Source organism: Narcine bancroftii, chromosome 11 (assembly GCF_036971445.1).
Source record: "Narcine bancroftii isolate sNarBan1 chromosome 11, sNarBan1.hap1, whole genome shotgun sequence".
NCBI classification, from domain to species: Eukaryota; Metazoa; Chordata; class Chondrichthyes; order Torpediniformes; family Narcinidae; genus Narcine; species Narcine bancroftii.
The window spans coordinates 5,677,225-5,704,241 of NC_091479.1; the positions used below are offsets into that span (position 1 = coordinate 5,677,225).

The window sequence follows — 27,017 nt, forward strand, 5'->3', positions numbered from 1 at the left end:
AATGAAGTACCCAACATGGCCTTAATTTTGATGACCACCTTTGTATGTGGCTGCATCAGGCTGTATGTGGAACCACAGGGCAGGGGCACCAAGTGCCACGACACGCTTTGGTTCTACCTGTCCCAGTTGGTGTGAATGATAGGCCTGGCCCTGTTGCTGTGCAATGTTAGTCAGCTGGAGTTTACCACCTGACCTATCCTTTGTGGAAAGGTATTTCCAAACAATCACATTTGACCAAGTCAACTGGGCAGGGGTGAGTGCACCATGTCTTACAGTCACTGAGAGTTGGATACTGATGATTCCCTGAGTTGACTATTGTTTGTCAATAAGCACCAGGACTTGGCCTGATTGATGGTAAGAGGAGCCCTCCCAGTCAGATCCTTTCTGTACAACCAGCACTTCACCTACACTTCTCTCCGTGATGACTGCAGTGGAGAGGAGTCAAACGGGCTGTTCCCAGAGTCGCATGCAGAAACACAGACAGAACTTTCCAGCGCACGGAGATGTCGGTGTGGGAATGTCACTGACTTGTAGATTCCAGGCTGCAAGAGTATGTGCTGAGGGATGCACTGAGGCTTGGTGTAGCCAATGGGAGGATGGTGTGGGGAAGGAATAGAGCCTTCCGTGACTGGAACATTGAGGGGCTGAGACCAAGAGGAAGTCCCTCAAAAATCAGGGAATAATTACAAGGTGCCACAATGGAGAACAAATGTAACCATGCACATTGATAGAAATGTATGGATGTGAAAGGGTGGGGCGGGCGACCCCAGGGTGGGGGGTGTGAGGGCGGGCGACCCCGGGGTGGGGGGTGTGAGGGCGGGCGACCCCGGGGTGGGGGGTGTGAGGGCGGGCGACCCCGGGGTGGGGGGTGTGAGGGCGGGCGACCCCAGGGTGGGGGGTGAGGGCGGGCGACCCCAGGGTGGGGGGTGAGGGCGGGCGACCCCAGGGTGGGTGGGGGGGGTGAGGGGGCGACCCCTGGGTGGGGGGTGACCCCTGGGTGGGGGGTGAGGGTGTGGGTGGGCGACCCCTGGGTGGGCGGGCGACCCCTGGGTGGGCGGGCGACCCCTGGGTGGGCGGGCGACCCCTGGGTGGGCGGGCGACCCCTGGGTGGGCGGGCGACCCCTGGGTGGGCGGGCGACCCCTGGGTGGGCGGGCGACCCCTGGGTGGGCGGGCGACCCCTGGGTGGGCGGGCGACCCCTGGGTGGGCGGGCGACCCCTGGGTGGGCGGGCGACCCCTGGGTGGGCGGGCGACCCCTGGGTGGGCGGGGCGACCCCTGGGTGGGCGGGCGACCCCTGGGTGGGCGGGCGACCCCTGGGTGGGCGGGGAGGAGACCCTGGGCGGGCGGGCGACCCCTGGGTGGGTGGGGAGGAGACCCTGGGATGGGGGGCGACCCCTGGGTGGGTGGGTGGGTGGTGGGACCCTGGGGTGGGGGGGGGGTGAGGGGTGTGGGTGGGCGACCCCTGGGTAGGCGGGTGACCCCAGGGTGGTTGGGGAGGAGACCCTGGGGTGGGGGGCGACCCCAGGATGGGTGGGTGGGTGGGCGACCCCTGGGTAGGCGGGTGACACCAGGGTGGGTGGGTGGGTGGGCGACCCCTGGGTAGGCGGGCGACCCCAGGGTGGGCGACCCCTGGGTGGGTGGGGAGGAGACCCTGGGGTGGGGGGCGACCCCAGGATGGGTGGGTGGGCGGGCGGGGGGACCCCGGGGTGGGGGGGGGGGTGAGGGTGTGGGCGGGCGACCCCGTGAACGTCCAGGCCGGCTCCAGACGTGGAACTTGGAGCGCGAATCTCCTCACAGAGCAGCTGTTGCACGCGACGCCCAGCGCCGCGCCCCGATTGGCTTCATCCACGCGGAGCTGTGATTGGTCGTTTGCCTTGCGCGCTTGTTGATTGGTCAGTGGCTGTCGGCTCTCATTGGCTGAGGGTGGGAGCGATGGCGCCGCGGTCGGTTCGGCGGCCGCTGCTGTGGCTGTTGTTGGGGTTGGCGGCGGCCGGTGAGTCCGGCGGACAGGGCCTCGTGGGGTCCGCCCGCCCGCCCGCCCCCGTCCCCGCTGGGCCCATCCAACCGACCCCCTCTCTGTCACCCGCCCCGGGGCCCCGTCGGCTCCAGCCGCCCCGACGCCATGATCGGCCCTGACGCTTCTGCTTGTCGTCCACAGACTCTCCGAGCACGGGCGCTCCCGACGGCCTGGCCCGCTCCGGCGGCACCGGCCTCCCGCTCACCAGCGGCCCGGGCAGCAGCAGCAGCGGCGGCCGCCCGCCTGAACTCCCTGAATCGGGTAAGCGGGCGCTGGGGGCGGCCCGGCTTCTCGGCGGGGACTCGCCTTGTCGTCTCACTCGCCTTGTTTGTGTTTGCAGCGGCCAGCTCCCCGCCTCCTCACCTGGCCCAATGCCCGAGCGCCGGCCACTGCAGCCGGCTGCCTCCCGTCTGTCTGGACTGCCTCATGCACCACAACTGTGTGTACGGAAAGGAAGCATCGTTCAACTGCAGCGTCAAACCCGACGTGCAGTGTGTAGTAAGTGCCTCCTCTGTCGAATTCCTCACAGAACGTTCCAGCAATACAGGCCGTTCGGCCCGCGATCTTGTACTATTCATATCCAGAACAACGAAACCCCTTTTTTTCCCCTCTCTCCTCATATCCCTTTTTCCTCTTTCATCCACCTACCTAAGAGGCTTTTAAATGGACTATTATCTCAGCCTCCACCACCATCCCTGACATTCCAGGCACCTACAATTTGATGTAAAAAAGTTATCTCCGTCTCCCCTAAGTTTCCTTCCCTTCACTTTGTACACATGTCCTCTGCTGTTTGCTACTCCTGCTCTCGGTAAAAGATACTGTCTGTCCACCCTATCTACGCTTCTCAGAATCTTACTGACCTCTATTAAGTCACCTCTCATCCTTTGGCCCCAGAGAAATGTCCCAGCTCTGCTCATCAGACTAGGCATTACATGGAATGGTGCACCACATGAACAGTTCCTTCCGCCCATTATCTCTGTGCTCACCATGGTGTCAGTCTCACTAATCCCATCTGCTGCGACGCTGGGTCTCCCTCCATTCCTTGCCTGGCATCACTCCAAATGGTGTCATTTTTTATCCTCGACACAGGGAATAAATTTGTCTAAAGTACCAAAACCTCTGAATGATAAATCTGAAATAAATCAAAGATATATTTTTCACCACAAAGGTCCATCAAGTTAATTTAATTTCTCAGCTCAGGATATTCATAGTTTGGAAGATATTCCAGTCTAATTCTGCCATAGCCTGATGCCACTAAAATACATTATTTGGTTCACCATGCCAGTACTCATCTACTCTAATCTTTTTTTCCAGCACTTGGCATTTAGTTTTCTATACTTTGGTGAATCAAATGATTCACTGGCCACTTTTTTTTAACGTTTCTACCTTCATAACCCCTATCAAAATAATTGTATGTCATATTCCAATCACCTTGTGATTCATGTTCCTTCTAAACTCCATCCGACCTCTGGTTTTAGATACCTCTGCTGGAGGGAAAAGTTCTTCCTTATCTAATGCCTTTGTAATTGTAACACTATTGTTAGGAGTTTTTGAGTAAATGCTACACCATTATAACCACATGAGCTCACTGTATAAGTAAACAGTTGTAAGTTGTGTGTACAAAGGATGTTTATCTGTCTGATATTAAGATCTTAACATTTTGGGATTGTGTGAAGTTCTACTTTGTTTGATCAGTACTCTAGCTTTTGATGTCTTAATTTAGAACATTTCTGACTTTTTTCCAATCAACAATGTTCATCTTTGGTTGAATGTGAGGGATCAATTAGTCAGAGGGGTATTTCTCTAGTGCTGAGGTCTTTGGTGAAAGTAGAGACTAGTTATCTCTCCACCTTCCTGGGATAAAGCATCGTGGAGTATTACCATTCCACAACCATCCCTAACTTGTACTTTAGGTGATAGATTGTTAAAAGCCATTGGCAACCCTAGAGGGCAAAAGAGTTGAGATTGTACAGGCTGATGAGATGGAACCCTGGTCTGCAAGGGGTGCGATAAGAAATCTTTAATAGTTGGCCTTAGCTGACTGCATCACAAGAATGAATTCTGCAACTTAACAGTAAATTTGTTATGATCAAACATCAAGTTCCCCTGTGTTTTTTGTTGCTGTTTGTCTGTTCAGGATGAGAATAAGATCGAACAGAAAACATTGCAGATTACATTCATCTGTCAGTTCTGCTGGCAGTTGCCAACCACTCAATATCACTGCAAGGAAACAACAAAATGCAAGACTGTACGTTGTCCACGTGAATACTTTATTTCCAACTGCACAGCTCTGGAACATGTGCATTGTCTTGGTAAGTTGTCTGTTTTAAAAATTTTAATTTAGACCTGCAGCATGGCACAGGTAATTTCAGTCTGAGCTATCCAATTAACTTAAACCACCCACCACCCCCCCCCCCCCCCCCCCCCCGGTTCATTTTGAACGATGGGAAGAAACCGGAGTGCCAGGGAAAATACATGCAGACACAGGGTGAATGTACAGACAGGAGTTTGAACCCCGGTCCCGATCGCTGGTGTTGTAACAAGCATTGTGCTAACCTTGAGAAAACAAAAGTTGGTATTGTATGTGATTGCATCAGAATCTTCAAATTTAAAAATATTTCCCACAACGCAGAATTTTCATAAACTGTTTTCAGGATGTGACCATTTGGGCTATTAATTCCATGTGTGCTGTTGGAAGTAATAGATGAAGTCATGTGGTGAGGCCCCGAGTATATTAACTAAATGTCTGCAGTGATGCATGAAAGTCTGCAGGTGCTGTGATTGTAGTAAAAACACACGAATGCTGGAGGAACTCAGCCAGTCTCACAGCGTCCATGAGTGGTAAAGATACATTACTGACGTTTCAGGCCTGAGTCCTTCAAAGTATCAGGATAAAGGAGGAAGCTGTAATTGAGAGATGCTGTGAGACCGGCTGAGTTCCTCCAGTATTTCTGTATGTTTTTACTTTAATTATATGCCTTGGACAAAATATAGAGCATTACACTGCAGTACAGGTGCCTCAGCCCTCAATGTTGTGCCAGCCCATACATACACTTACCAAAATAAAATAAACTAAACCCTCCCTACCTCATTCTACCTTTGAGTCATTCATTTTTGAAAAACATTCCTTCTGCAGCACCCTGACCAAATAATGAAAAGATGTGCTGAAATTACGTTTTAACTATACAAAAGGCGAGTCAAAGTCCTTTTGAATGTTTCCAAGTAATATATCCAGGAAGGATATCATGACATCGAAGGAATGCAGTGCTGGTTATTGAAAGGGTTAATTTTCCCCTCGATGTGAAGTTTAAATGACTGCATCAAAAATTACAAGTTGGGAAGTACTGTTGGGATGAATAGCATCTGGTGTTCGGAAAGCCCTAACAAAAAAAAAGGTATACAGGTGAAGAATTAAAACCACAGTGCCTTGCAAGATTAAACATGAGCACTATATAATAAGGATTGTGGAAGTTTGAATATTTTTTTTACAAAAGTTTTTTTTGTGTGTGCCATTCATTACAAACTGCACAGGTAGTTGAGAGGTGTGCAAATTCTGTTGCTGTAGCTTTAAGATCATATAATGGTAAATACAGAAAACCCCCTGGTATCTGGCATCTATGGAGATTTGTAGATGCCAGATAAGTGAACTTCCTGGTTGCTTGAGATTGCATTGATCTGCGATTGGTAAACTAATGACCAGGCATGCCAATTTTAAACTTCTGTATTTTTAAAAAACCTATTTATTTTCTGCGTTTTTTTTTGCCAGTAGCTTCAGGTTGCTGGTTGCTTGCATTCTGGATAATATATTTTACTATATTAATATATTTTACTATGTTGTGAATCAAAAATTGTCAGAACTTTACTGATTGTGGATGTGATGCAATACATTACACCAGGGGTGGCCAAACCGGGGCACATGAGCCACATGCAGCTTTTTGGCACTGTTCGTGGAGGTATTTTGGCCGTGTAATGTGGCTGGGCATGGGTTACGATCACGTGATTGTCACACATGCGGCTTTGTTGCAGACAGTGGAATCAGTGGAGTGTAAGTGTGATCTAGGCCACCCTCTCAACCGAGCTACCAACACCCCAGCTGCCCACCCATCCAAGCTACTGATGCCCTGGCTGCCATCTTTCTCTAAGGCCCCAGCACTTACCCATCCTTCGAGCTCCCGACAACTTGAATGCAGACTTACCTACTGGTTGTGCCGGCCCATCTGAGCTGATGCAGGTGCTGACTGCAGTCAAAAGTACGTGTGTAATAGTCAACCTCCTAAATTTTACCCTGAAAGTTTTATGATTACACAAGTATATATGGTTTGTGTACTTTTTTGATTATTGAAACTAATACAAATTAGCAGTTTAAAAACTACATGCATGAATAAATATTATTACATACATATATTTCTTAATATTTATATAGCGTGTAACAAAATGTGCATGTAAGAGTAAAAATGTGTGTGTAATATTTTTTCATGTCTTGCAGGACTCAGGCATCTTAAGTTTAAAGAATGTGGCTTTTACATTAAGCAAGTTTTCCTCCCAGCATCACACCTTGCTCTTGGGGTGTTGTTTCTGTAATAGGTTCTGCCAGGGATGTGCTGTTTATGTTTGTATCCTGGGTTCTTATTTCACAGTTGTAATTGTTTTTCTCAACCATGGACGTGGGAAACATGCATAAAAGAACATTTAATATCTTGAAGTCTGAGGTTTTTTACATTTTATTTGTCAGGTAATCGCACATTTCAGAAGAAGGTGTATTGCAATTGGACAGGGGGTTACAAGTGGTCAACTGCATTGGCTCTGAGGTGAGGAGATGTTTTGAATGAGGACTCTTTTCTTTTTAATCCTGTCTCTACTCCAAAGTTGATTGATCTGTCAGTGGTAGGGCTGCTTAGGATTATACAGGCTGGTCCGTGTTTTGTCTCTTGCAATGCTCCCTTTTTGCCGCTCCAGAGGCATTTGTTCATTCTCAAGACTATCTGCTTCCAGCTGTCACTCAGTACCCATCTATCACCTTGTTAGTAATTGCTGCAAAAGACTGGCATATTTCTTTTTATAATGGGTGTTGTTTGTGGAACACTGGCTCATGTTGGAGAAGTGATGGCTATTGGTCTTCACTCCTTCAAGGACATCTTTAGGAGGCAGTGTCTCAAGAAAGCAGTGTTTGTCCTCAAGATCCCTCACCACCCAGGCCATGCCCTCTTCTCACTGCTACCATCAGGAAGGAGGTACAGAAGCCGAATACCCAATGTTACAAAAACAGCTTCTTCCCCACCACCGTCGGATTTCTAAATGGACAATGAACCTACGCTTTTTTACCCTCCGGCTCACTTTTTAAAATCTTTTGCACTAATTATATTTAAATATATTTAAGGAACCAATATTTGTAACAATTCTGCAGCACAATAACGCTGCCGCAAAACTACGAATTCCACGAGACATGGTCATGACAATAAACCTGGTTCTATTCCTGTAATAATGACCCCATAATATCAGGTGTCAAAACATTAATCGTGACTTGCTGGATCATTTCAGAATGATCAGGATGTTCAGCAGTAAAGAGAAAGATGTCTTGAGTTTCAGCCACATTTATCTGGAGTGCTTTGATCAGATGAAGATGGCAGACTTCCTTCCCTGTTGGACATTTCTGTCTTTTTACAATAATTTTGACAGTTCTATAATCATAATTATTGACGACTGGTATTTTATTTCAGTAATTTATTGGAATGGAATACCCAATATATGAGCAGCAGATGTTGGGAGTATTTCCGTTAATTGGAAGAAGGGGGTCTGGCAGTAGAGTCTAGTGTGGTATTGACCCAGGGTTTCAGGTCAGCAATGACGGGCAGAGATGATACAAGTTTGAAAGCATTTGGCATAATTCAATGGTCAGAAATTTGGGTCCAAGAGAATGCTTGTCTGATTAGTTGGTGAGAGAAGAGAATAAAACATGAAAGTCTGCAGACACCCCTAGTTGAAGTAAAGTACATTGCTGGAGAAACTCAGCAGGTCCAACGGTGTGTTTTATGGAGCAAAGATGCATAACCAACATTTTGGGCTTGAGCCCTTCAGCAAGCTATGTGGTGAGAGAACAGGTGTTGGGAGTTTCTTTTCCTAGTGGGTACACCAAACATTTGAAAAGCATTTAATTTGGAGTTGTATGATCATTATGGTCGGTCGTATTCTGAGTTATCAATAACAAGCCACCTTGATCTGTGCAGTAACTCCTCTGTGGTCATGTGATTTAATTGTTTTCCCCATGTGGAACATCCATGAAAATGCACAGGTTATTTTGCCTTATACCTGTTGAATCTGGTCTCCCAACGTGTGGTCTCCCTCAAGTCGTTCACTACGTAGAAACATAGCAGTTTATTTTTTGAAAAACATTCCTTTGCAGCAGCCCGCCCAAGAACAGAAAATACCCTGGTTTCCAGAATTCAAGCAAGTGGCAAAAAAAAGTGAGGAAATTTAGTTAAATAAATAAAGAGCATTTAGATAATAGGTAAAAATATGCAAGTTTAAATTTGTAAATGTTCTCTGAAGTAACACGTAAGCCTTTGGTGACAATGGGAGCAAGTATTCAGCCAGCGGAGAGCCTTGGTCGTGCTTTGCTCATAGCAGCTGTTTGCCATTTCAAACTTCTCTATTGGTGTCACCCAGGATGACAAGCTCACCATTGGGGTGACTCTCTTAAAGTGTCTCCTTATCCCTGATTAGTAAGATTCGCCCTTGGGTGGGGGTAACAATGTCATTGTTCGTCTTTCGGGCAGCTCCATGGAGGGGGAGGAACCTGCAGATGCAGGACGGTTAAATGTTTTAAAAGAATGTGACTGAAGATACTATGGCTAGGCTAAACTATTACTAAAGGCCTTGTGTTGAACCACAGATTTGCTATCATGTGGATGTGTTCACATTTTTGCTAACTGAAGTTTTAATTTGCTTTCAGCATCACATTGGGAGGGTTTGGAGCTGACCGTTTCTATTTGGGCCAATGGAAGGAGGGGCTCGGTAAACTCTTTAGCTTTGGAGGCCTTGGAATATGGACTTTGATAGATGTTCTGCTAATTGGGATTGGCTATGTTGGACCTGCTGATGGCTCATTGTACATCTGAGCTGCACAAGAACCTTTTCCTGTGACAACAGTGTGGGGCTTTATGGGACACCAGTGGCTGATATCTGGAAGTATGTGGTATTTGTACAGGATTTGCTTTTTTAAAAAATCTTGCCTTTATCCACCTGAAGACTTGTATGACGTTGAATTGCCTTGTACAATCGGTTCTGTTGCTTTTAGAATTGTTGGTCAGTGGCATTTTGCTTTTTCCTGTGATTCTGGTTCTTGATCACATCTCTTCACGGGGAAATTTGCAAATAAAGTCTCCATACAAATCTGACCATTCTAATGGAGTGAGCTGTGGAACTGAAGTAGAGCTGAAAAAGATTTTAAAGATCTGTCCTCCTGCAGGCATTCATTGTTTGATTAACCTCACTTTCTTGGAGAAATGAGAGAAGATGGAAGAGGCAAGGGAATGGTTTTAGGTTCCGGGCAGCAGGATTTGTTTATCGCTTCTTGGCCTGAAATTTACTGGTGATATTTTCAGTCACACATTCAAAGTACAACTTGGTATTAAAAATGGATGTTAGGACTTGGAATTGACAGTTCATTGTTCAGATGCTAGTTTGTTGGGCCAATGTTGCACTGCTTAATCAACCAGGACCAACTTTTTGGTTCTGGCATGGTCAAAATATTCTGGTCCTCTAATGTTAGCCAGCTCCTATGTAATATTACTGATTACCAGGGATGTGGACAACCTCTTAGCTGCAGAATGTGGTTTGGGAGAGCTGGAAAGAGAGTGTCCTCCCATGTCTATCTCTCCATACTTCTATCAGTTTGATCTGCAGGGCTGCAGTGACAGATGTCATGCTACAGCGATGTGCTGTGTTTGTATTTGAGGGAAGGATCACAGTAATGCACCATGAGGTGCCTGGTGGAAGTATCTGCAAGAAATTCCAACTATCTTGAGGCAAAACTCAGTACAGATGAAGGTGAATTCTGATAACTGCTTTCTTTGAATAATGCCTGTTTTCCACCATGATTACATGTGTGGTTTGTGAGTATTTGACCAGCAGGTTGGATTCAGTACTTTGGACAAGTGTCAAAATTTACTCAACTGTATATTGTTACAAAAATGTGAGAATAAACATTTTAAACAATGATTTGAATCTCCTCTCTTGATTTGTAATAAACTTGACTGAGAAGAGTGGCATTCTGGTCACTTTTGATGTTCTGTATTGTATGTTCCTGATCTTAAATGCATGGAAATATTTCCACTACAATTAAAACAAAATGGTGGAAAATCTAACAAATCATGGTGGCATCAGTGGGACTATTTCGGTTTGCTTTAATACCAGAATAATGGAATCTACTAAATGTTAAACTGCAATGAGATAGCAAGAGAAGTGTTTCTACATCATTGAGAAGGTGACCTCACGGAAAAATTTTGAGGTTGGTTTCAGATTTTTGTGATTCTTGCAAGTTATATGTTGAATCCTTTCTGAATATGCCCATTGAAATAGGTACCTGAATTTTGTTGAAGATTGCGTAATACCAGAAACCTGATCACAACGAAAACAAAGATCTGACTTACTAAAACCAAATTTTTTAAATTTTTCTGGTGTTAAATATAATTGATGTCTAAAACTATAATTAATCATCGCCAATCTAGCATTAATCAATTTTCGAACACTACTACGGCAGATTTCAGACCAATCTTCTTCAGTTATTGTTAAACTTAAATCTTTTTCCCATTTCATTTACATGCTGTTTGGTTGTGTGATCAGTTACAACAATTTTGGAAAGGTATTCAATCTGTATTTAATAATCTATATAATCTTCATATTGTATTAGACCCTGATATATTTTTATTAGGGAATATGCAACCGGATCTCTTTTATTTACTTAGCGCTGGCAGTGGCCAATAAATGTATAGCGATTACTTGCAAGAATAGAAATGTATTGAATAGGTGGTATTCAGAGATGAAGTTTTGTTTGGTTATGGAAAGAATATCTTTTTCTATACAAGATAAGATGTCTTTTTATGAGGTAAAGGGGATCCCATTTATTGATTATATACAATTTAAATAAGTTTGAATTAATCATCTTTTTCTTTAAAAAAAACTTTTTTTATTATATATTTTTTCTATATATATATGTTTTCTTTGTTTTTCTCTTTTTTCTTTTTTTTTAGTTTATTATTAGTTGTTTTTTTTCATTTAAGTTCTTTTTTTGTTTTTTCATATTATATAATAAAATTTTTGGATTAATAATTAATTTTGTTATTAAGATATATTTTTTTTAATTATACTAATAGTATTAATTCATCACTCTTTATCGTGGGGGTGGGGAGGGGGGGTTTAGGGGTTAAAAATAGTTTTTTTTTTAGTCTTAGTTTTTGGTTGTTAGGGGGAGATGCCAAGATTGGTATTGTATTAACTATGTTACTTTGTACTTGTATTACTTTATTTTGTATTTTTTCTGTACGTGAATTACTTACTTTCTTCATATGTTAAAATCAATAAAGTTTCGAGGAAATAAAAGATTGCGTAATAAACAGTGCGAGAACAAACTTGTAGCAAAGTCTATTCACCAATCAATCTGCTTAATCTTTTTGCATAACTGCAATTTTTTATTCTCATCGGTTTAACGTCTGCCTGAAAATATGACCATTTTGGTAGGGTGGATTGCAGAAATGGTGGAATCCTGGCCCTCTTGAGAGCTCTTTTATTGAGGCAGTGGATTCCAGATCACAACAATCCTCTGGCTCTTCTTGGAATCTAATACGTTGAAGGGCTCCGGCCCAAAATGTTGGCAATATATCTTTGTCTCCTATAGATGCTGAAAAGACCAGCTGAGATCCTCCACCATTTCAGTGGGTTTTTGCTACAATCACAGCATCTGCAGACTCCTGTTTCATTCAATTATACCTCATTCATTTGGCCTGATCCATTGCACTTTCCATGTCACTAAATGTTCTGTGCCTCCTCTAATTCAGTCGCTGTCAACCTTTTTCCCCCCACTCACATACCACCTTCAATAATCCCTTACTAACCATAGCACCTATGGCAGGGGTGGGCAACCTTTTTTAAAAGCTCACATTCTACCTTAAGTAATCCCTATGCCATAAGTGGTCAGTGATTGGTTAGAGATTGTTTATGGTGATATGTGAGTGGGAAGGTTGAGAACCACTGCTCTACACTTAATTGTGACCAAAGTATTTTGCTTGAGAAAAATTGTAATTGGCCCATTTCCTTTGGAAATATGAAACCCTGCACAGAATGAGTTAATTAAAATAGTGGTTTTCAAACGTCATCTTTCCATTCATACCACCTTAAGCAATCACATGGCACTTATGGCATAAGGATTAAGGTGGAATGTGAGTTTTTTTAAAAAGTTTGCCACCCCTGTATGGCATAGGATCCCATAGATGCTCCATGGTTGGTTAAGGTGGTGGTGGGGGGGGAGGTTGAGAGCCACTGTCCTATCCCTTTTGTGTCTAGGTGGGAAGTAAATGACCATAAGGACACAGCTTAAATTCTGGCACCTCTTCCATGTTTCCATCATGATATGATTTCCAGCTTCCATTTTTAATTGAAATTTTTGCATTGTTGGCAAAACCATCATTTAATAATGTCGATTCCTAATTGCCCTTGAGTGTGGAGATAAGCCAGACTTCAACAGTAGTAACCTTCCTCGTGAAAATGCTACCATAATGCAATCTACAAATTTGCCAATAACTTCACAGCCATCGGCAGAATCACAGACAACAATAAGCAAATGTACAGGAGGGAAATAGATCAGATAGTTGAGTGGTGTTTCCACAACAACCTTGCACTCAATGTTAGCAAAACTAAGGAACTGATTGTGGACTTCAGGAGAACACAAACCAGTCCTTGGTTGAGGTGGTGGGGGTCAGCAGTGGAAAGGGTTAAGAACTTCAAAGATCTGTCTAACTGATTGCATCACTATCTGGTATGGAGGTACAAAGGCACAGTACAGGAAAAGACTACAGAGAGTGGTGAACTCAGCCAGTGCCATCGTAGACCTGTTTTTACTCCATTGAGGACATTGACAAGAGGTGGTTTCTTAAGAAAACAGGCTCTATCCTCAAGGACTCCTGTGAAAGAATAGGTATGAAATCTGCTTAACAAAGGGTTAATGAGTTGGGTGAGAATATAGTTGTGTTGACATGTTGGGAATGTGACTGCCTTCTAACATGACCTTCCCTGAGCAGTAGTGAGATAGGGTTAGGGTGGTAAGCAAAGAAAGTAGTAAAAGTAAATAAACCAAGAGTAAGGACACCTGACATTTCCCAGTTGTCTGCAGACCCGACAAGGGAACATGTTCTTGTAAAAACAAGAATCGCCAAAACTTGTAGGGTTTCGTGCAGAACCCTGCCCAAAGGTGTCTAAAAGTGGGGTGAAAACTCTGTATGCTTTGAGTTGGGGCTCAATGTAGAGAATGAGTTACTGAACTCTTTCTTTGTGCCCCTCACTCCCGCTAGTGTTATCAAGGTTGAATAAAGAAACTTGTCGGCTTAATTGGATCTGCTGGGTTTTTTTGCTGTTTGTTTTATTACAGCGTGGGCTGACTTTCACACCCCCACCATCCAGGCCATGCCCTCTTCACTCTGCTACCATCAGGAAGTACAGGTGTCTGAAGATGAGCACTCAGTGGTTTTAAAAAGAAACTGCTTCTTCCCCTCTGCTGAACAGAGAATGAATCACAGACTCGACCTCCCTTTCTTTTGTATCAATTTACTTTAAATGTAATTTACAGCAATATTTGCACCTATAACAACAAATTTTGTGACAATAAATTCTGATTAGGGATGAGGTTCCAAAATTTAGGACCAGCCACATTAAAACCTGGATGTCGAGGTGCTCATGTCGTACCTAACATTTTAAAAGTAGGTTTGAGAATTAGTATTAATTTAAGCAAGTAATTGCAGGACATTGTACGGAGAGAGTACATACTGCAGCCACTTTGTGGAAGAAATTGGTGTTCAGGGAGGTGCATTGGAACAAATATTCACCAAGGCAAATGGGAAGTGTACGTCACTCTTGGCTGTCAAGTGGTAAGTTCCTGTAGCCTCCCTGTTGGTCGCTGGCCCTGTTGAATCTCTGGTCAACAATGCCCCTCTGGAGTGTTGATTGTTAGGTGAACTGATGTTGCTGAGACCATTGAATGTCAGCTATTTTAGACACTTGTTGGAGATGCTCATTACCTTAATTCTTGCCCCATGTTCATGTATGAATGTTGTCAAGGACCAGAACTAAAAAATATTCTGCTTGTTTAATACGAGTTCTTGTGTGACCTCTATGCTAGTCAATTTTCCAATAATCACAAATAATATCGCCTGCCTTGTACTTACTGGGACTCGAGGGCTTGCAGCACTTGGTCAGTTTAATTCCTGTATTCTTGATGTTATACTTGACTAACCAAGTCATATTTTATCGGTTGATGCTCTGATTTGTAAGGAAACTACAAATCCTTTTCTCATCCCTCATTGGTTGTATGAAGGCCAGTATTCAAGTGTTTTATTTTCAAACATGCTTTCCATCTCAGAAATCCCATTTCATATCTATTTATTGCCAATCCCCAGTTTTTTTTTGTTGGTTCTTAACTTAGTCAAAAATTATTAGTTTAAAGATAAGTATTTGGTGTATATTTTACTCAGCCTTTCCATCAAATCACACCAAATGTCCCTTACCACATCTTAACCAAAGCACTTGCAATATAAATCTTGCAAACTTAGAAAAGTTGAACACATTACAGAGCTTAGAATTGTGTACAAGATTTAGTACTTATAACAAATATGCTAACACCCACATTTCTTAATTAACACACTATGGCATTTTTCATTTGTTGCAGGCTGCTAAACTTGTATCAGCGCTTTTATTGAACAAATCTATTGTGCAATCTGATTACTAAGGTTCAGGCTGTCAGGTCAACAGTTTATTCCTTTGTCCCTTTAGTTTTCCTGCCATGTCTCCCTCTTTTTGTTCCAATCTTGGTGTCTTTACAAGACAATTATATACTGTTTATCATATCTAGATCCTTATTCATCCCCATTTCAGCTCAAAGGGACAATCTTTATTTCTGTAACAATCCCCTAAAATTAGACTTTGTTATTATTCCACAGCTTTCCATTATACTATTGTCAGTTTTTATTACACCACCCTCTCCCATCCAATCCTCAATTCTAGCCTTGGTCACCATACAGGCCCACTTTTGTGTTAGAACATGGTGGCACAAGCAAAATTGGTTTGATTTGTTTTGTTTATCATATAGTTTTGAATTTTGTTTTCATTTTGTCCTTGAACCCATTTCTCCAATTAGCAGTTAGTGTAGGGAATCCAAACAAAATGGGATTGATGTTGCATTTCCTCAAAGATGGCACTAGATTTACCATTGGTACATTCCTCCTGCAGGAGCCTTCTTGCCCAGCCTGAGGTGATAACTGCAAGTTTTGGATAAGCAGCTCGCTCTTGGTAGGCAGTGATGAACAAGTACTGCATCTCAGCCATTATCTCATTGAATGGTGGAGCAGATTGACGAGACAGTTGGCCTGCTCCTATTGATCTTATTACATTCAATTCGTTTCTTGCTTAAATGGTGCACATTTAAAGCATCATTCAAAATATTGTACCGTCCATTGGGGTACAATATCCCACTCGTAACTCACTGCAATTTGAGTCAAATCTTGCTGCAGTACAATTAACATCTTGTTTATATAATGCATGAACTCTCAGAGATTTGGACACGAGCTTAAAATGACTTGTGCAAAGATGATTTTTTTAAAAATTGTTACTTTATAGTGTTAGTCGCACAGGGAAAGAATGATTAACGCAAGCAGAATCAGTAAATATACTCTAACCTTTGGCAACATGGTTAAAGTTTGCAGAACCTTAGAAGAGTATTCCACAGACCCAATGCAGCATTTATAGTTCATCCCTCTTGGCTTTCAGGCTAAGGAGAGTGAGGATGAATGTGGTCCCAAAAATCAGGGTGAAAGATCTCGGAGGAAAGAGTAATGAATTTGTGTAATCCTCTGGCCAACGAAGCAGTCGAGGTCATCTCATATGTTTGAGACAGATTGATTTTTGCATTGTAAGGAAATTAAGGGGGACGGAGAAAAAGAAGGTAGCTGGAGCTGAGTCCACAGCCAGATCAACTGACATCTTATTGAATGGCGAAGCATGTTCGACAGGCGAGATGACCCTATCCTTGCTATTTCTGAGGTGGGAATCATAGTTCAAAAGTATAATCAACACAAAACCGCCCAAGAATACTTGACCTGCATTTATTCATATCACAGCAACAGACACCACCTTCTAGTCCAGCTCACCACTCTGGACAACGGCCCGCTTCTAATAACTCTGTGACCTTGCCCGATCCCCTGCACCACCTTCATATTATCAGGTTAGCAAAAGTGACAACCTTTGGTTAGAATACTGACCATATGTAAACAATAGCTCTAAAATAAAAAGCATAGGATATTTCACCCAAAAAACAAATTAAAAAAGGCAGAATAATCCTGCAGTTGCATGAAATACCAACAAACACATCGTAAAATGGATACAATTCAATCTTATATGGTTGAACTGAAATAATTTCAATTTACCAAATACAAAATTTAGCCTCATCTCAGAAGGATTGCAAAAGCAAGACAAAAACATCTCAGGTTCCAACAGGGTTGCTTCTTTCCAGAAGCGTTTGGAATCCTTTCGTACCATCCGGACCTCTGGGCAGCCGTACTACTCCTGCGGGAAGCCCACTGGCATTGTGCAATTTTTTGGAAAGCATCGGGCTGGCAACTGGAGCGTTCTCACGTGACATCCCCTGTGCTTGCTTCCGTCTCTGTACCCAGGGGCTGCCCGACGGCGTAGTGCTGCTGTCAGACCAATAGTCAGTCCACTTACTTCCAATCTCAGCATTTGCAGCGGCACCAAGCGTCATGTCTGCAGTGAGTGGAGATTTCTGCAGAGCAGAGTCTTTGCGCTGCATTGATGGGCTGGACCGCGGGCTATTCCACGGACTAACTCGGGGAGAAGCATTTGGACTGAGGTGGTTATTTTTGTAGGTAGTGGGGCTCAGCTGATTGTGTTTTAGCTTGCGGCTGAGCATAGGAGAGGCAGGATTGCTGTCTGGTTCTGAGGAGCTACATGCTGAGGAATCTTCACATGTGTACTGCAACTCTTCCACTCGCTTGTTGGCAGACTTGCTTCTCACCTCATTCTTGCTGACATCTTCGGCCTCTCTGTTCTTGTCTCTGACCACTTTCTTCTTCGGTGATTTCATCCCAATTAGCACCACCTTCATTCCCTTTTCATCCGTGTTTCCAAGTGATTCATGTGCTTTGATTGCAGACTCTACATCTTCAAACTCTAAAATAACACAATCTTTCGTTCCCAACTGCGAATAGCGATAGCTCAATCTCTTCACATCTGCAGGAAGCTCCTTCCCTGACTTCAGAACACGGACGGAAATGATTGGACCAAACACACTAAATACCTTCAGCACATGCTCCATTATCCTCTCTTGTGAGCCAACATTTTCACATTCAAGATTAGGATTTAAAACTTGGAGTTCTGGACACAGGTGCATGTCATACAGCAGTATCATCCGACTTGGAAGGTGTTCACTGGCAAAAATTGGAACTGTGGTCTTCCTCCTCACTTTCTTTCCTTCTTCATTCAGCTCCAAAAGCTCCGAGTTCTTCAGAGCAAAGGCGGTTGTTTGCCAGTCACGAGTGAGGTGTTTCACCTGGAACAAAAAAAAAATCAGTTTGATCCTCACCTCTTATTAGAGCCAGCACCTCCAGGTTGGGGAACAGCTTCTTCCCATGGGCAGTGAAAATGTTGAACGACCAAACGAACCATACGAGACTCTCACATGGACAAAAACAATATTTATTTAATTGTATATTTATTTAATATCCTATCCTTTTTATTTTATTTAATTGTCCTGCATATGTATAGTTTGTCTGTATGTGTGTTAAGTCTGGTTGTGAGTCTGCGCCTTTTATGTAGAGGACCGGAGAATGGTGTTTAGTTGGGGTATACTTGTACATTCAGGTGACAATAAACTTGAACTTGATTTGAAAGCAGTAGACCCCAACTTACATCAAAAACTTCTTTTATAAATAACATATCACATAAATATCATGTTACATATGCTAGCCCTGTGTACTCCCGGAGTTCAGAAGCCTCATGGCTTGAGGGAGAAAGTTATTTCGTGATCTGGTCATGAGGGCCCGAGCGCTACAGTACCTCTTCCCAGATGGCAGGAGGGAGAACAGATCATGGGAGGGGTGTGTGGAGTCCTTCACAATGTTTATAGCTTTCCCCAAACAATGGCCATTATAAATATCCATCATGGCAGGGAGAGAGACCCCAATAATCCCCTCAGCAGTCTTTATTATCTGCTTCAGGGACATGTTCTGGGATGGTACAGTTCCTGATGTAGTTACATAGGATGCTCTCAATGCATCCTCTGTAGAATGTGGTGAGGGTGGAAGCTGGACTTTACTCAACCTCCACAGGAAGTAAGGGTTTTGACTTTCCCCAACCACTTCAGGAAGTTAAGGCATTGTTGGGCCTTCTCGGCAATGGATCTGGTGTTGGGGGACCAGGAGAGATTCTCCGCCAGGTGCACACCAAGGAATTTGGTGCTCTTGACGGTGGAGCCGTCGATGGTCAACAGAGAGTGATCCCTCTGGGTTCTCCTGAAGTCAACCACCATCTCCTATACCAATCTATATTTTTCTTTGGCTTGGCTTCGCGGAGGGGGTAAAAAGTCCACGTCAGCTGCAGACTCGTTTGTGGCTGACAAGTCCGATGCGGGACAGGCAGACACGATTGCAGCGGTTGCAGGGGAAAATTGGTTGGTTGGGGATGGGTGTTGGGTTTTTCCTCCTTTGCCTTTTGTCAGTGAGGTAGGCTCTGCGGTCTTCTTCAAAGGAGGTTGCTGCCCGCCAAACTGTGAGGCGCCAAGATGCACGGTTTGAGGCGATATCAGCCCACTGGCGGTGGTCAATGTGGCAGGCACCAAGAGATTTCTTTAGGCAGTCCTTGTACCTTTTCTTTGGTGCACCTCTGTCACGGTGGCCAGTGGAGAGCTCACCATATAACACGATCTTGGGAAGGCGATGGTCCTCCATTCTGGAGACGTGACCCATCCAGCGCAGACCAAGACCAATCTATATACTTCATAAACAACAGAGGAGCCAGTCATCCCTGTCAAACAGGTCACAAGCCTCTGGTCAGAAGAGTACTCCTCTAACATTACCCATGTTCTGTAGCTAAGCTAATCTTGAATCCAATCTCCCAACAGTTTATGGATCATATGTGCTCTGATCTTCTGAATCTGTCTAACATGAGGCACCCTGTCAAGTGCCATATCCAACATCCACGTCCTCGTCACAATCATCTTAATCTCTGCCTCAAAAAGGTTAATCATTCACAAGACATGACCTGATACATCCAGGAATTAATAACTATACAATTCACTTGCTCAATTACCACAAATCTCCAAAGGTAAAAGCAGCTTGACTGCAAGAGGTGTTTCAGACAATTTCTGCTGATGGTAAATCTGTCTGCCTTACTGCAGACGAAAGCAACTTCTGTGTAATACTGCCCTGTCTTTATTACGTAGTATAGAATACCTGTAATATAGAGTGATCAATTTTTCTAAATGTTCAAGTGCTCTGATGCATTGTGAGGGAATGTGTGGAAAACCGTAAACACGGTTTCTTTATCAGGGCTAACCTCAGCCTGTTAGTAAATCCTCTATAGCTTTGAATTCTCCAGGTTCTGTGACTTACAAAAACAAAACTCAACAAGATGAAATGTACAAGCCAAATATTTGGAGCAGTGGTTCTTCACCTTTTTTTCCCCACTCACATATTACGCAGGGATTACCTGGTACCATGAGACTGAATAATGTCTCCAGCTGTTGATGAGGAGTCCAAGGACTCCTCTCTTCCAGATTTCTACCATTCCTTCATCTTGATAGTGAAGCAGGGCACACACACAGGGATTGTTATGGCTGTGTCAGGAACACTGTCCTGGGGCAAGGCTCTGGGACATGACTAAGTCAGCCTTTGATCACCTACTTTAAGCAAGAGTTGACTTAGTTGTGAACACAATGCAAGGGAAGCGATGAAAGATGAACTGGACTGAGAGTGATTTTAAGGTGTGTGAACCAAGCCCTTGGGTCAGGGTCACTGTTGGACTGGACAGTTGTTTAATTTTGTTTGATGAAGTGGTAATGACAAGGTTAAGTGGTTTACTAATCCACTGGAAGAGGGCATTTGAAAGTCAACCATTGAGTTTAAGGCAAGGGGAGTAGAATTTCCCTCTTGAACAATTTCAGAGACTTCCACGTGGTTGTGAATATGAAGGGATATCTGTCAAATGAAACAGGGAGGTCTGCAGACTCTGTGATTGAAGTAAAAACACAGATGCTGGAGGAACTCAGCTGGTCTCGCAGCGTCCATAGGAGAAAAAAGATAGATTACCGATGTTTTGGGCCAGAGCTCTTTTTCGAGATTTGAGCAAAAAGCAAGCAGATGTCTGAGACCTCCTGTGGACTCTGAGACCTGCTGAGTTCCTCCAGTATTTCTGTGAATCTCTATCAAATACAAGCATCGCAGCTTTAGTTTTCTTTGGACTTCATGTTTGGCACATTCACAGGGAACAAAGGGTCTGTTTCTGTGCTGTTACAAGTTCGAGTCTTCATTGTTGGGGTCTATCATGGCTTGGTTCAGCATCATGCTGAAGAAGATTGAAAAGAGGGTTGGTGCGAGAACACAGCCTTGCTTCACGCCATTGTTAATGGAGAAGGGTTAAGAGAGCTCATTGCTGTATCTGACCCAACAATGAAGACGCTGTTTACATCCGGTACCGCACGGATGGCAGTCTCTTCAACCTGAGGCGCCTGCAAGCTCACACCAAGACACAAGAGAAACCTGTCCGTGAACTACTCTTTGCAGATGATGCCGCTTTAGTTGCCCATTCAGAGCCAGCTCTTCAGCGCTTGACGTCCTACTTTGCGGAAACTGCCAAAATGTTTGGCCTGGAAGTCAGCCTGAAGAAAACTGAGGTCCTCCATCAGCCAGCTCCCCACCATGACTACCAGCCCCCCCACATCTCCATCGGGCACACAAAACTCAAAACGGTCAACCAGTTTACCTATCTCGGCTGCACCATTTCATCAGATGCAAGGATCGACAATAAGATAGACAACAGACTCGCCAAGGCAAATAGCGCCTTTGGAAGACTACACAAAAGAGTCTGGAAAAACAACCAACTGAAAAACCTCACAAAGATAAGCGTATACAGAGCCGTTGTCATACCCACACTCCTGTTCGGCTCCGAATCATGGGTCCTCTACCGGCACCACCTACGGCTCCTAGAACGTTTCCACCAGCGTTGTCTCCGCTCCATCCTCAACATCCATTGGAGCGCTTACACCCCTAACGTCGAAGTACTCGAGATGGCAGAGGTCGACAGCATCGAGTCCACGCTGCTGAAGATCCAGCTGCGCTGGATGGGTCACGTCTCCAGAATGGAGGACCATCACCTTCCCAAGATCGTGTTATATGGCGAGCTCTCCACTGGCCACCGTGACAGAGGTGCACCAAAGAAAAGGTACAAGGACTGCCTAAAGAAATCTCTTGGTGCCTGCCACATTGACCACCGCCAGTGGGCTGATAACGCCTCAAACCGTGCATCTTGGCGCCTCACAGTTTGGCGGGCAGCAACCTCCTTTGAAGAAGACCGCAGAGCCCACCTCACTGACAAAAGGCACAGGAGGAAAAACCCAACACCCAACCCCAACCAACCAATTTTCCCTTGCAACCGCTGCAATCGTGTCTGCCTGTCCCGCATCGGACTTGTCAGCCACAAACGAGCCTGCAGCTGACGTGGACTTTTTACCCCCTCCATAAATCTTCGTCCGCGAAGCCAAGCCAAAGAAGAAGACAAGTTCGAGTGAATTGCCACACCACACCTCCCTGTTATTGTTTATCCAGGCCATTCATGCGTGATAGGCAAGGACAGTATTACATTGTTCTTTACTAATTTAGGTACACTTCATCGCCTGGGCTTTAAAGAACCCCTCAGGCAATCAAGTTATGGATCCAAATTCATCTTTAGTGCATGCATGCTAAAGCCCCAAAATGAAATTCAATCCTACCTTTTTGAAAGAGGTCAGAAGTTTCACACTGACATAACCCATCTTATTTCTTCTCACATGCTTCAGCAGAAATGAATCATTTTCAAGATAATCATCAGAGAGGTAATATTCAATCTGAGAGACCAGTTTCTGTGACAGATCAGGGTCTGGTGGTGTCCACGACTTCCCCAGCTCAGGGTCGCCATCACTACAATAGATAAAGAGCTGATGAGGCAGAGCCCGGGCAACTCCATGTTTATACCCCTATCTCTGTCCACCTCCACCCCCCCCTCAGTTTTTTCTCTCCATCCTCCCCATCTCCCTTTCCCACCACCCTCCCCCCCAGTTTTTTCCCTCCACCTCTCTCTCCCCATTTCCCTCCCCCTCCCTCCCCCCTCCCTCCCCCCTCCCTCCCCCCTCCCCCCTCCCAGCTCCCCGCTCCCCTCCCCGCTCCCCTCCCCTCTCCCCGCTCCCCTCCCCGCTCCCCTCCCCGCTCCCCTCCCCGCTCCCCTCCCCGCTCCCCTCCCCGCTCCCCTCCCCGCTCCCCGCTCCCCGCTCCCCTCCCAGCTCCCCGCTCCCCTCCCCGCTCCCCGCTCCCCTCCCCGCTCCCCGCTCCCCTCCCCGCTCCCCTCCCCGCTCCCCTCCCCGCTCCCCTCCCCGCTCCCCTCCCCGCTCCCCTCCCCCCGCTCCCCTCCCCGCTCCCCTCCCCGCTCCCCTCCCCGCTCCCCTCCCCGCTCCCCTCCCCCTCCCCGCTCCCCTCCCCGCTCCCCTCCCCGCTCCCCTCCCCGCTCCCCGCTCCCCTCCCCGCTCCCCGCCCCCCTCCCAGCTCCCCGCCCCCCTCCCAGCTCCCCGCCCCCCTCCCAGCTCCCCGCCCCCCACCCAGCTCCCCGCTCCCCTCCCAGCTCCCCGCTCCCCTCCCAGCTCCCCTCTCCCCTCCCAGCTCCCCGCTCCCCTCCCAGCTCCCGCTCCCCTCCCAGCTCCCCGCTCCCCTCCCAGCTCCCCGCTCCCCTCCCAGCTCCCCGCTCCCCTCCCAGCTCCCCGCTCCCCTCCCAGCTCCCCGCTCCCCTCCCAGCTCCCCGCTCCCCTCCCAGCTCCCCGCTCCCCTCCCAGCTCCCCGCTCCCCTCCCAGCTCCCCGCTCCCCTCCCAGCTCCCCGCTCCCCTCCCAGCTCCCCGCTCCCCTCCCAGCTCCCCGCTCCCCTCCCAGCTCCCCGCTCCCCTCCCAGCTCCCCGCTCCCCTCCCAGCTCCCCGCTCCCCTCCCAGCTCCCCTCCCAGCTCCCCGCTCCCCTCCCAGCTCCCCGCTCCCCTCCCAGCTCCCCGCTCCCGTCCCAGCTCCCCTCCCCGCTCCCGCTCCCCGCTCCCCGCTCCCCGCTCCCCGCTCAGCTCCCCGCCCAGCTCCCAGCTCCCAGCTCCCAGCTCCCCTCCCAGCTCCCCTCCCAGCTCCCCTCCCAGCTCCCCTCCCAGCTCCCCTCCCAGCTCCCCTCCCAGCTCCCCTCCCCTCCCCAGCCCCCCTCCTCTCCCTTCCCCCTCCCCAGCCCCCCTCCTCTCCCTTCCCCCTCCCCAGCCCCCCTCCTCTCCCTTCCCCCTCCCCAGCCCCCCTCCTCTCCCTTCCCCCTCCCCAGCTCCCCTCCTCTCCCTTCCCCCTCCCCAGCTCCCCTCCTCTCCCTTCCCCCTCCCCAGCTCCCCTCCTCTCCCTTCCCCCTCCCCAGCTCCCCTCCTCTCCCTTCCCCCTCCCCAGCTCCCCTCCTCTCCCTTCCCCCTCCCCAGCTCCCCTCCTCTCCCTTCCCCCTCCCCAGCTCCCCTCCTCTCCCTTCCCCCTCCCCAGCTCCCCTCCTCTCCCTTCCCCCTCCCCAGCTCCCCTCCTCTCCCTTCCCCCTCCCCAGCTCCCCTCCTCTCCCTTCCCCCTCCCCAGCTCCCCTCCTCTCCCTTCCCCCTCCCCAGCTCCCCTCCTCTCCCTTCCCCCTCCCCAGCTCCCCTCCTCTCCCTTCCCCCTCCCCAGCTCCCCCCTCATCGTCTCGGTACCTGGGTTTATCGGAACCCGGACTGGTCTCGTCATCGGTGCCGCTGCCTGTCTGCGGCTGGGAGGCTGATCCATCCTCGGCCGCCGCCACTCGGATGCTGACGATAGGGGAAGGTGTCACTTCGTCCCCGGCCGTCGGCGGCGACTCCCCGGCGGTCGGCGGCTCGCTCTCCTCCATCGGACCTACCGCCCACTGCCACCTCGCCGCCGTTGGGCCGGTGCTGCGAGCCGGAGCCTGGGCCGGGGGAGGAGCGCGGGGAGGGGCCGGTTCCTGGCCCGGGGGGCCGGCACTGGGAGCCGGCGAGAAGAACCGGTGTCCTGGGGCCGGCGCCAGCCACTCCCGCAGCACAGGCGGCGCCAGGAACGCAGCCCAGCGCAGCAGGGCGGTCTGCAGGCTGGACATGGGGGCAGTGGCGTCTCCGGACCCTGGACTGGCCCTTATCACAGCCCCCGTCCGTCTCCCAACGAGATCGGGCCCGCTGTCCCGGGGAGGGGGGAGACGGGGATTGGGGGAGACAGGGGTGGGGAAAGTTGGGGAGAGACTGGAGTCGGGGAGGGGGGAGGGATGGGGTTGGTGGGTGGGGGGGGGAGGGATGGGGTTGGTGGGTGGGGGGGGGAGGGATGGGGTTGGTGGGTGGGGGGGGGAGGGATGGGGTTGGTGGGTGGGGGGGAGGGATGGGGTTGGTGGGTGGGGGGGGAGGGATGGGGTTGGTGGGTGGGGGGGGAGGGATGGGGTTGGTGGGTGGGGGGGGGAGGGATGGGGTTGGTGGGTGGGGGGGGGAGGGATGGGGTTGGTGGGTGGGGGGGGAGGGATGGGGTTGGTGGGTGGGGGGGGGAGGGATGGGGTTGGTGGGTGGGGGGGGGAGGGATGGGGTTGGTGGGTGGGGGGGGAGGGATGGGGTTGGTGGGTGGGGGGGGGGAGGGATGGGGTTGGTGGGTGGGGGGGGAGGGATGGGGTTGGTGGGTGGGGGGGGGAGGGATGGGGTTGGTGGGTGGGGGGGGGAGGGATGGGGTTGGTGGGTGGGGGGGGGAGGGATGGGGTTGGTGGGTGGGGGGGGGGTGGAGACAGCCAGGTCATTTCCCATCCACCGTGTATCTGGTTCCAGTGGCACAAGAACAGCTTAGGTAGATCATGACAGCACAATATGGCCCTTGATGTTATGCCAACATATATTCCTATTTTTAAAAAAACTAAACCTTCCCTCCCTCTTAACTGTCCATTTTTCTTCCATCCATGTGCCTGTCTAAGAGTCTCTTAAATGACCCCAATATTTCAGCCTCCACCGGCATTCCAGGCACCCTCAACTCTGTGTAAAAAAAAAACTTACCCCTGATGTCTCCCCTTAACTTGGTACTTATGTACCCTGGTGTTTGCCAATCCTGCCCTGGGAAACAGGTGCTGGCTGCCCACCCTACTTATGCCTCAGAATCTTGTAGACTAAGCTTCTTCTAAATTCAGGTTTATTGTCAAAGTTCATGGATAACATCACATATAACCCTGAAATTCTTTTTCCTGTGGGCTTGGCAGAATTACTACTTGTATCTTCTTGTACTCAAGATACACAAGTAAACAAATAAGGAAATGTAAATAAACTGACTGCAATACAGAGAGAAAAAAAGTCGATCAAGTGCTAGACTCTTTAAATGAGTCCCTGATTGAGTTTGTTGTTGAGGAGTCTGATGGTGGAAGGGAAGGAGCTGTTCCTGAACCTGGTGGTATGAGTCTTGTGGCATTGATACCTCTTTCCTGATGGCAGCAGTGAGAACAGACTGTGTGCTGGGTGGTGTGGGTCCTTGATTGATTTCAGATTTATTGTCAAGTACATACATGACATCACATACAATCCTGAGATTTTTTATTTACAGGTGAGAAAGAATTACCACTTACTTTTTAAATTTTTTAGATTATACAGCACGGTAACAGGCCCTTCAGCCCTCAAGCCCATGCCACCCATTTACACTCAATCGACAACCCACGTTACATTTTGAAGTGTGGGAGGAAACTGAGGCCCCGAGGAAAACCCAAGCAGACACAGGGAGAACGTACAAACTCCTTACAGACAGCTTGGGGTTTGAACCCCAGTCTCGTTCACTGGCGATAGAAAGGTGATGCGTTAACCGCTCTTCTAACCATGCCTCCCATATGGGGTCCAAAAAAGAAACTACACAGTATAAACATGTAAACCAATGAAATGTAAACAGACTGTGCAATACAGAGAGGAAAACAATCAATAGAGTGTTCAAGTAAGAGTCCTAAAATGAGTGCCTCATTGAGTTTGTTGTTGAGGAGTCTGATGGTGGCGGGGTAGCAGCTGTTCCTGAACCTGGTGGTGTGAGTCTTGTGGCACCTCGACCACTCCTGATGGTAGCAGCAAGAACAGAGTGTGAGCTGGGTGGGGTGGATCTTTCGACAGTGTTCCCTGCAGATGTTCTTGATAGTGGGGAGGGTTTTACCCGTGGTGTCCTGGGCTGTGTCCACTACCTTTTGTAGGGCTCAGGGGTATTGATATCCCCATATAAGAGTGTGGACTCTGCATTGGAGGGCAGAAGCGGGGAGCGCAGCTGCCTACCCTGCGGGGCAGAAGTGGGGGCGCGGTCGCCTTCCCTGGGTGGAAGAAGAGAGGAGCAGGGGTGGGGTGGGGAGGGAGGGAATAAGTGAGGAGCACGGACGTCTGTAGTACAGGATGGAAGGAGGAGCACAAGTGGGGTTGCGGCCGCTGGTACAGCGGGGCGGAAGTGGGG

At 47.7% G+C, this 27,017-nt stretch overlaps 2 protein-coding genes across 4 annotated transcripts; one reads left to right on the forward strand and one right to left on the reverse strand.

Moving 5' to 3' along the window:
• Positions 1 to 1,908: 1,908 nt before the first annotated feature.
• tm2d3 (TM2 domain containing 3) lies at positions 1,909 to 10,234 on the forward strand. Of its 3 annotated transcripts, XM_069902374.1 has the most exons (7): positions 1,910 to 1,993; positions 2,159 to 2,278; positions 2,358 to 2,515; positions 4,155 to 4,329; positions 6,750 to 6,825; positions 8,418 to 8,478; positions 8,967 to 9,077. In XM_069902374.1, exons 1-7 carry the CDS (start codon positions 1,933 to 1,935, stop codon positions 8,991 to 8,993), a joined length of 678 nt encoding a protein of 225 aa, XP_069758475.1. In that variant the 5' UTR covers positions 1,910 to 1,932; the 3' UTR covers positions 8,994 to 9,077. The 3 variants fall into 3 exon arrangements, with proteins under 3 accessions (XP_069758476.1, XP_069758475.1, XP_069758474.1); XM_069902373.1 differs by lacking the exon at positions 8,418 to 8,478 and having other exon boundaries at positions 8,967 to 10,234; XM_069902375.1 differs by lacking the exons at positions 2,159 to 2,278; positions 8,418 to 8,478 and having other exon boundaries at positions 1,909 to 1,993; positions 8,967 to 10,234.
• A 4,334-nt stretch (positions 10,235 to 14,568) lies between these two features.
• On the reverse strand, positions 14,569 to 24,813 carry larp6a (La ribonucleoprotein 6, translational regulator a). The gene is made up of 3 exons (XM_069902377.1): positions 24,278 to 24,813; positions 22,278 to 22,464; positions 14,569 to 17,843 (listed from the first exon to the last, which is right to left on the reverse strand). Exons 1-3 carry the CDS (start codon positions 24,676 to 24,678, stop codon positions 16,758 to 16,760), a joined length of 1,674 nt encoding a protein of 557 aa, XP_069758478.1. The 5' UTR covers positions 24,679 to 24,813; the 3' UTR covers positions 14,569 to 16,757.
• Positions 24,814 to 27,017: the final 2,204 nt, after the last annotated feature.